Source organism: Orycteropus afer, unplaced genomic scaffold (assembly GCF_000298275.1).
Source record: "Orycteropus afer afer isolate SDZICR_OR568_19922 unplaced genomic scaffold, OryAfe1.0 scaffold00064, whole genome shotgun sequence".
NCBI lineage: Eukaryota > Metazoa > Chordata > Mammalia > Tubulidentata > Orycteropodidae > Orycteropus > Orycteropus afer.
Genome location: NW_006921651.1, coordinates 5,837,996 through 5,847,987, shown reverse-complemented (window position 1 = coordinate 5,847,987; position 9,992 = coordinate 5,837,996). Strand labels below are relative to the sequence as shown.

Sequence of the window (9,992 nt, the reverse complement as noted above, 5' to 3'; positions counted from 1 at the left end):
CTTCTGTTCTCCTTGGGACTTTGGGCCAAGCTAGGGGGAAGTGGCCCGGGAGGATCCCGGTGGCTGCATGAAATTGGCAGCCTCAGAACAAGGTGGGTGGGGGGTAGTGCGCGACGTCAATGGGCGGGGAGAGGGGGCGGAGGAGCCGCTCTCTGAGTCCAAGTCCGTGGGCTCTCAGAGAGAGATCCGAAGGCCGGAGCCGAAGTGGCTGGCCGGCTCAGGCCACTGCGTGCCTTTGCTTTCTTCCACTGCCTCCTTTTCGAACGGGAGAATCTGCTGCTCCGAAGGGCCTAGTCCCGAGCACTAGGTGAGCGCCCTGGGCCCCGGGCCAGGGGCATCATTCCTCCACTCCCTCATTCCATCCCCATTAACAACTCCGTATTTTTCCTGGAAACGTCCTTTCCCATCCACTATCGAGGCAGGGAGCACCAGAGTTAGAAGGTTCTTGGTGGTGGTGACGGTAGTGGTATTTGTACGCGTCCAAGCGCCTACGTTTCATCACCCCTTCCTCTCATCTCTCTCCAGCGCCCCCCACCCCGGGCATAACTGAATGGTCCCGAGAGGGTCTACTTCAATTCTGTGGTAGCAAGGGAGAAGCCTAGACACAAAGAAGAGAGACAATGCCAGGGTCAGGCTTTGGTACAAGGGGCAACGCGGTTGGCCTTTGGGCTCTGGCATCACTCTGACCTCCTAACCTAGCTTCCTTCGCTGGCAGGGTGCCGCGAGCGCGCTGATGCCCCGAGTGAACGCAGGGCTGCCAGCTAACCATGTCGCGGTCGCCCGCAGCTGCTTTGGCGCTGCTCCTGCTCGTGCTGCTGGTGCCGACGCCGCTCCTGAGCAGCGCGCGACGTTCCCCAGGCCCGGATTACCTGCGGCGCAGCTGGCTGCGGCTGCTGGTGGAGGGGGAGGGCTGCGCGCCCTGCAGGCCGGAAGAGTGCGCCGCGCCCCGGGGCTGCCTGGCGGGCCAGGTGCGCGACCCGTGCGGCTGCTGCTGGGAATGCGCCAATCTCGAGGGCCAGCTCTGCGACCTGGACCCCAGCGCTCACTTTTACGGGCGCTGCGGCGAGCAGCTTGAGTGTCGCTTGGACGCAGGCGGGGACCTGAGCCGCGGCGAAGTGCCGGAGCCTGTGTGTGTCTGCAGTTCGCAGCGTCCCCTCTGTGGCTCCGACGGCCGCACCTACGCGCACATCTGCCGCCTGCAGGAGGCGGCCGGCGCTCGGCCCGACGCCAACCTCACTGTGGCGCACCCGGGGCCCTGTGAGTCCGGTACGCACGGCCCGGGGCCCCTACCCCTAGCACTTGGGCTTCCTGGAGGCAGTGCTCTCCAGTTCCCCAGAGCATCGGTCTCTTCTGGCCAGACGAGCAAAAGAGATGAAGCCAGGGAGGCCTAGAGCTCAGTGTCAGAACCTGCTTCTGCTGCTGGTCCGCAGAGGCCGCCACTAAAGGTGCGGTCTCTGAGCTTTGACCGCTTGCTGCGTGCGCTGAGCCGCTTGAAAGCTCCAGACCCGCCTTCCGCGATCCCGCCCTCTGAGGAACCAGGCACAAAGCCAATGGTTGATCTCAACGTTGAGAGAGGGAATAAAACCCCCGGCCCCCGCCCCCGCCCCTTGCTCCGGCTTTAACCTGACCAATTTGGGGCTCAGGCACCGAGACTTGGGCTTCTGCAAGATGCAATCAGGTTTTCGTTTGGGCAGATTCTGAGAGCAATCCCAGTATCCTGTCTTCCCCCTTCTGTGCTAAGAGGTTAATGAAAGGGGGTTGCGTTTTTTATCTACCAGCCTCCCCCCACCTCGCCAAGGGGCTGAGGGACATCCGGGCCTCAAGTTGGCTTTGGAAGCTTTAGTAATTTTGACTTCCTGACCTGGTGCTTCGGTCCGGCTTGCCTGGGACTGCTGAGAAAGCAAACACCCAGCGGGGGTCCCAACACTTTCCCCTCCTCTCCCCTCCAACCCCCCTTCAGATTTCCTGCCGGCCCTCCAGGCAGGGTTTCAGATTCTCTCTTTGCCTTTGCCACGTGGAACCCCCAGGGAGTGGGGTGGGGGGTGGGCTGTTCTTTTGGACTTTGGGAACTGAACCTGGTTAGAAAAGAGCGAGGGGGAGTAGAGTGGGGTGTCGGTTACCAGCAAGGCAGGATGGGGACGGGCAGGGTGGAATGAGGACAGGGAGCGATTAAGGACAGAGAGTCACTGCCAAGCTGAGATGTGGGGCTGTGTGCTTGATTGCTCCTTGTTTCTATGTGGCTGTGTGTGTGTGCTCCGAGGGTACATCTCCCATCTGCTTTTGTAGTCTTGTGTGTACCTGCAGCTACATTTGTATGTGCCTGTCTGTGTATGGGGAGCGCTGGTGGCATAGTGCCTAAGGTACTTGACTGCTAACCAGAAGCTGGTGGTTCAAACCCACCAGCCACTCACTTCTGCGAAAGAAAGTTGGGCAATCTACTTGCGTAGTGATGTGCCTGGGATACCCAAGGAGGGGTTGCTGTGGGTCAGATCCCACTCAAGGGCAGTGAGTTTTGTGTATGTGTCATGTCTTGTTTACAGATGTATATATACCCCAGATAAGGAGCCCTGGTGGTGCAGTGGTTAAGTGACTGCTAACTGAAAGGTTGACAGTTCCAACTCACCAGCTGATCTGCGGGAGAAAGATGTGGCAGTCTTCTTCTGTAAAGATGTATGGCCTTGGAAACCAACCCTGTGGGTAGTTCTACACCATCCCACAGGGTTGCTATGAGTTGCAGTCAACTCCATGGAAATTGGTTTAATTTATACACCTCAAAATATATTTTCCCACCAATGTGTCTACACTGGTTTGTACATTGAGCCTTTGCTGGGTTGCATGTGCCTTCCTGTTCTCAGGCCTCCCATCTCCACCCCCAGAGCCCCAGATCATGTCGCACCCACACGACATTTGGAACGTGACAGGGCAGGACGTGATCTTCGGCTGTGAAGTGTTTGCCTACCCTATGGCCTCCATCGAGTGGAGGAAGGATGGCTTGGACATCCAGCTGCCAGGGGATGACCCCCACATCTCTGTACAGGTAGGGGCAGGGAGCAGAGACCTCCCTCTGGCAGCCCAGAACCTCCCTTGGGAGACCCTGCTGACTCTTTCTTTGGCTCCAGTTTAGGGGGGGACCCCAGAGGTTTGAGGTCACAAGTTGGCTGCAGATCCAGGCTGTGCGTCCCAGTGATGAGGGTATCTACCGCTGCCTTGCCCGCAATGCCCTGGGCCAGGTCGAGGCCCGGGCTAGCTTGATGGTGCTCACACCAGGTAAGGGGGAGCCCTGGACTCTGAAGGTTGGGCCATTGGTGGTGGATTAGGGCCGTTGAATGTGTGTGTAAGAAACTGAGTCTGTGGGTCTGTGCACATACAAGCATGGCTTCCCGCTGGGAAATGTTGGCACTAACGGCCCCTCTCTCCTGTCCCCTCTTCTTTGCTGACATATATTTGCAGACCAGCTGAACTCCACAGGTATCCCCCAGCTGCAGTCCCTGAACCTGCTTCCTGAGGAGGAGGCTGAGAGTGAAGAGGGCGAGGACTACTACTAGGTCCAGAGCCCCGTGGGGTGGGCATGGGTGAGTGGGGATAGTGTTCGTCCCTGCTCTTGAAAAGACCTGGGAAATGCAGGGGAAGCAGAGCCCATTCCAGGATGGCTTTGATGCCCTCCATAAGGGAGACCTTGTGGTGTTAGTGGGGGGCAAGGGAGAAAGGTAGAGACCAGGAGAGGTCGGACTCAGAGGGGCCCAAACAGGAGATGCCCTGCTCAGGACAGCATCCAGCATGAACCAGCCAAGGGGCCAGTACCAGCTACTTTTTGGTTCCAGGCTGGGGGGGGTGCAGGCTGGAGGCTGGAGCACAGACAGGTGCTGATACCAGGATCCTCCCCTTTATACCGTAACCCTCCTTCCAGCCCAACCCTCTTCCACAGACCCTTGTTCCTGCTGTTATTTTCCTTGTCACCAACTTTTGCCTAGCCTGAGATTACCCTTCCTCAAGACTCACCTTCCAGACGTTTGCCCTGTCTCGTTAGTTCCAATTATACTTATGGCTGCAGCCTGCTCTGTGCTCGCGTTGTCTGTCATTGTCTGTAGCACAGAAGAGCACAGTGGAGCTTGGTGAGCATTTGGTCATATGTGGTTTTCCCTTTCCTTCTGGGAACATCATGAGGCCAGCGTTATGTATTATACCACTTTGTATTTGACAATGCCTAGCACAGGACTAGGCGTACAGGAAGGACCCAATAAAGATTTGTGAATAAACTGAGACACCAAGATGGTCAAACATTTCCTGCAGATGTGCACATGAAGCCTACATTGCCCTGGGATGCCTCCCAGACAAGGAGTGTGGCTTCCAGAAGCTGTAGGTCTAAGCACATGGCTGCCAGATGCACAGCGTGAAGACTTGAGCTCTGGTCTACCCTGCCCTCTAGGGAGAAAGGCTGGAGCCATCTAGCTGGAGGGAGTTTCCTCCCAGCCTGCTCTCCATTGGGGCTGGTGGAGAGGTGAAAAGCCTGCCCTCTCTTCCTCTCAGCTGGTCCCTCCCCAGGCCAACTGAGGAATCAGGATTCCATGGGTAGTGTCCTAAGGGAAAGAAAAAAAAAACTTGGAAGATGAAGTAGAGGAGAAGTTTGGCTACTTTTATGGGTTGCACCTTCCCCCAGCTCCATCAGGGAATCCACCCATTCCCTAGGTAAACCCAGAAAAAGCCAGGGTAAGCTGGTTTCCTCATGTGCCAGGCCTGGGCCCTATCCTATCCGGCTGGGGTCCCTCAGACCCGCGATATGTGGTTCGCGGAATCTCTCCCCACACTCTTTACCTAGACCGGGGCCACTGATGAGGCGCAGTGTTGGGAAAATGTTTATTGAGTGATTGAAGGAGTGCATTTCATCGAGGCCAAGACCTTGTGTTTGGATGGCGACAGTCTCCTATGCGCCTGCGCTCTTCCGGGAGCCTGGCGCCACCACAAGAGGATCGCTGTGGCTTGGCGTCTGAGCATGTCCTCCCCGGCGCTCGCAGGGCGCCGGGCCTCCTGGGAGGGGCGTGGTTCCGAGACCCTAGCTGGGGCTTGGCCACCCCTGCAACCCACCCGCTCGGCCCCTCCAGCTGCTGTAGCTAGAGGACAGTTCTCACAGCAGAACCCTGGCACCAGTCCGTCGGACCCGGGAGCGCACAAGGCAGGGCTCGGGGCTTGATACACTTGAGGGAATTCGGAACGAGGGGAAGGGGGCTGTGCGTGCCATTCGGCGTCGTGACCAGGTCTGCGCCGCGTTAAAGGAGCAACTTGGGCTCTGGGCCTGGTGTCTGCGGAGACGCCGCATGCGGCTTGTTCTTCACCCAGGGATACTGCGATCAGCCCGCGCCCACCTACAGAGTCCGGGTCCAAGCGCAAGGCCCCCAGGCCCGAGAGGGCAAACGCGCCTGGGAAATCCGGGTCATCGATTGCATCTGCACACTTTGTAGGGCGTCGGGGTGCAAGCTCCTCGCCCCCTTGCGGCCTCAGTTTCCTGCTCCACGGCCCTCTGCTGGTTCAGGCCTCAGAGCCGGGAACGCGAGGAAGCCCTGCCGCTCTCCCTCCCCCGCCTCTGCTCCGCGGACGGGCTTTAATAACGTCGCTGGAAAGTGACACGCGATTTATTATTAAAGTAATGCGGGCGCGGGGACGGGAAAGGTTTAATAAACGCGCTGAGATGCCGAGGATTATTCACCGCAAATAAATGAGAGCGCGGGCGGCGTTTTAATAAATAATTTCCCGCCGCTCCCGGGGGAGGAGGGGGAGGGGGAATGTGAGTCGCTGCCGGAGCTCCGGGCTTCGCCTCCCGCCGGGTTTCACGCCTTCCTGGCGTTTGTCATCCTAGGTTGCTCCCACCCGAGATGTGAGGTTCCAGGGGAGCCAGCCCCGAGAGGCCCAGGCCTGGTGTGGGCGAGGGTCTTCCCACCCCACTTCTTCCACCTCCAGGATCTGAAGTCGTTTGCTTAAGATGCAGCGAATGCGCTTCCTTGCTGCCCTGAACTGGCTGTCTGGAGTCAAGACGCAGGAAGGGTTAGCCGAGACCAGCCTTCTGCCTCGCCGAGGCTCCCAGGTCCCAGGCTCTTCCTGACCATTCTCCTCCCTGCCTGTGACTGACCCCTCCTGGGCTTCAGCTAGAGGGGTGTGTGTACAGGTGTAGGGGTGCCAAGTGTGTGCAGATGAACCTGACTCCCGCCTCGGGCCGACGTGGGAACCGGGCAGGGGCGCCTGGCTGCTCGTTACCACGAAGGCTCCGAAGAAGGGCCCCTGAGCCGCGCTGGCCTGAACAGAGGTAGCCCGGGCTGAGCCCGCCCCCCAGGCTCGTTGGTGAACAGGGAGTGGATTTGAGGGTTCAGTAGAACTAGAGCCTGGAAGGGGAGTCAAATCCCCCTCTAGCTGAAGCCTAGAGGGCCAGGAGGGTGCATTCAACCTTAGAGATGGCTGAGCAGCAGGCTTTGGGAACTAAGAATACGCCTACTTCGCTTTCCTAGAGGCCGTATAGGGTGGACTCGTTTCCGCAGGTTTTCTGGGGAGGCAAAGTGAGGCGACCTCTCTGGCGACACCTCTGGCAGCACTTGGGAGTACAGAAAGTGGTGAAGGAGTGCCATCTGGTGGACATTTCTGGTTGTGGTCGTAAGACCTGGGCCGGGGCCTTGACACCTGTTAACTTCAGAGTTAATTTGACTCTGGAAAAATCTGAATTAAAAAATGCTTTGGTTTGTATTCCTTTAGCATATGCGTACAAGTGAATTTATGCGTCCTATATAGGTGATAAGGGAGCCCTGGTAGAGCAAATAGTTCAAGCTTCCACTGCTGCTAACCAAAGGTTTGTAGTTTAAGTCCATCCAGTGGCTCTGAGAGAAACACTTAGTGATCTGCTCCCATAAAGATTATAGCTAGGATGCTTATGCACAGGGAGACAACCCAGGGGGCAGGAGCGTATGGAGGGATGGTCACTAAGAAGAGGTAACTATGGGGAGGAAGTGGGAGGGGAGCTGTTGCATTGTGGTAAACTGTGGTCAATGACATGAGACAAAGTATACGTGAACTGCTGTATGGAAAGTGAATTTGCTCTGTAAATCTCCACCCAAATCACAATTTTTTAAAAAAAGTAAAAAAAACCCACAAAGATTATAGCCAGGAAAATTCTATAGGACAGTTCTCCTCTGTCACATGGTGTTGCTGTGAATTGGAATCAGAGCACGTAACAACAATGTGTGGTGTCTTTATGTGACACTGATCGCCCAGCCTTCCTTCGGAGGAGTGGCTGGTGGGTTTGAACAGCCAGCCTTCTGGTGAGCAGTCAAGTGCCTTAGGCACTATGCCACCAGAGCTCCCTATGTGATATCTGTAAGTAATATCTATAATACATACCGAGTAGTTATATGTGTATAAGTAGGTCTCTGAGTAGTTTGAATGGTTTGTGCTTGACTACTAGTCTGGGGTTGGTAGCTCAACCCACCCAGCGGTGCTGGGAAAGAAACCCTGCCGATCTTTCATGAAGATTACAGCCAAGAAAACACCATGGCATATGGGGCTTCATGAGTTGCAATGGACTTGATAGCAATGTTTAAAAATGTGTATGTCTATAGGATCATGTGCATATATTTATGTAACTCTCTCTGTGTGTATATGTGTGAGAGGTAGACAGGCCTAAACACTCCTCTGGAAGGCGTGGTGATTCCAGGAATTTTTGCTTAAAAGCACAGCTTCTGTCACTGAAGCCTCTAATTCTGAGTGTGGAGGCAGCCGAGGGCAGAGGGAAAGAGGCTGGAGGTAGAGGCTGACTACCTGCTAGGATACATTTGAGTATTTCCTCAGCCCTCCAAATGACTAGATCCTTTCAAAACAGGGAATAGCTATGTTACATATGGACACCGTGTATTATCATACAGAGACATCACATGTATATGATTGCCATGTGCCATTGAGTCAATTCCAATTCACACTGACCCCATGTGACAGAGTAGAACTGTCCTATAGAATTTTCCTGGCTATAATCCTTATGGAAGCCAGTCAGTCTGCTACAATAATGAAATATTAACCAAGATCAAGTCTCACCTCGCTTCTCAATGTGAAGAACGTTAGGAGGAAGGATGATGGGCTGGAAATGGGTGGGAATGGGGTTTGGGAGGATAGGGGTGGGAATAGGTTTTCTGAGGGCAATGCTGGGGGTGCCTAGTGAGGGGCTGAGAGGGATGAGGTCTGGAAGGTAGTTATGGAAGCTCTGGGAATTAGCTGCAGATATTGAGGGGTGGTTCAGTAACTCTCAGGGTGGGGCGATGGAGATGGGACCTGAAGGGAGTAATGAGGTCGAGATCAGGGATGGAGTTTGGGAAGGGGGAGATAGAGGCTCTGATGGCAGGGGTACACCAGGCTCAGATGGAGTCACCCCTCCCTCCCTCCCACCTCTCTCTTCCCCGTGTGGGGAAAAAAAAATCAACTCACTGCTGTCGGTGGAACCTGACTCATAGTGATCCCTCTTTGTATTTCCAAGGCCGTATCACTATGGAAGTAGATTGCCCAACCTTCCTTCTGAGGAGTGGCTGGTGGGTTTGAACCTCCAGCCTTCTGGGTAGCAGTCAAATGCCTTAGGCACTACACTACCAGCTAGGGCTCCTAATATTCTCTAGCCCTCTCTCTGCTCTTGCTAGGTCCTGGATGTGTTAAGCAAAGGAGAGCTTGGGTTCCAGGGCTCGGCTGGGCTTAGGTGACTCACTGTCAAGCAAGGTGGGGCAGGACTCACATCACCACTGTCCCATGAAGCTTTGTCCCAGCCACGTGGTTGTTGCCTGCCTACCTGCCTTTACCAGCTTCCAGTTTGGGCTCAGCCCAGGGGGTTCAAACATGGGTGGGGCATGGATGTGGAAAAGGTCACAGAACATCCACCCCTGCACACACACACACTCCTAGGGTTGAATTGGGTAAGGTGCTCCTGAAGTAATTTCTCCATTTGCTAGAGGTTTTTTAGATCTAGTCAAGCCAGGAGTCTCCAGGTGCCATCCTGACTCTTGGTCGGTAATAACCTCACACCTATCCCTTCCTCCCCACCTTCCCTTACTGAACCACTTTACTCCCCAACTAGAGCCCTTGCCATTTCTGTCCCTTCCCTATCTCTCCTCCTCTCTTTTAGTCCCTCTTTTCTTTCTAGATTTGAGTCTTGGATCACCGGGTTGTGTCCTCACTGATAGGGGAGATGAAAGGGCTGAAGACATGGCTAGTTTCTGGCCTGGATTTTAAAAAAAAAAAATCCCTCTGTTATTTGGACAACTGAAGGCTCTCTGAACAGAATGACAGTTATAGAATTGCAGTTTTGATGACAGATGTTACCCAAAGTCAAGTCTCACCCTATCTCCTTGGTGAGGAACAACTTGAAAGTCGGGACGAACTTGAGGATACTGAAATGAGGACAGGGTCTTTGTGAGAAGTGGTGAGAGCCTAAAGATAATTCTCATTCCTAGATGAGAGTTGGGGACTCTAGGGACAATTGCTCCCTGCCTCCTGTTTACCCCCTACCACAGATCGCTGGGGCAAGGCTAGCAAAGGCCCCACTGTTCTCCTGGGCCCATTTGGCCTTCACTGGGACCCAGTCCTCACTCCAGCTTTCTCAATTCCCTCTCCCCCTCCTCCACTGTGTAAACTGTCATCAGAGGGGCAGTGCTGGGGGTCTCTGTTGGTGGTGGTCTCTGAAGGGTAATAATGAGCTTTTGGGAGCAGAACTGGAGGCTCTGAGATCAAGGATAGGCATGGGGAGAGCAGGAGGGTTTGTGGCACAAGTTTGAATCTCAGTTCTACTATTTTTTAAATGCATACCTTGGGTAAATGTCTTTACTTCCCCAATCTTATGTCCTCTTCTGAAAAAGAGTGGTTAAACCTACTCCAAAGGGGGTGTGATAGGGATTAGAGAGCTTATCAGTCATGTGTCTGGAACACAATAGGTGTTCAACAAATGATCAGTTTTATTCTTTCTGGGCTGAAGATCTATAGGA

At 54.7% G+C, this 9,992-nt stretch overlaps 1 protein-coding gene across 1 annotated transcript; it reads left to right on the top strand.

The window, feature by feature from the left end:
* Window positions 1-733: 733 nt before the first annotated feature.
* On the top strand, window positions 734-3,545 carry KAZALD1 (Kazal type serine peptidase inhibitor domain 1). The gene is given in 5 exon segments (XM_007939940.2): window positions 734-760; window positions 762-1,266; window positions 2,877-3,037; window positions 3,120-3,267; window positions 3,451-3,545. Coding segments are annotated over 5 exon segments (936 nt in total).
* The last annotated feature ends 6,447 nt before the right edge of the window (window positions 3,546-9,992 follow it).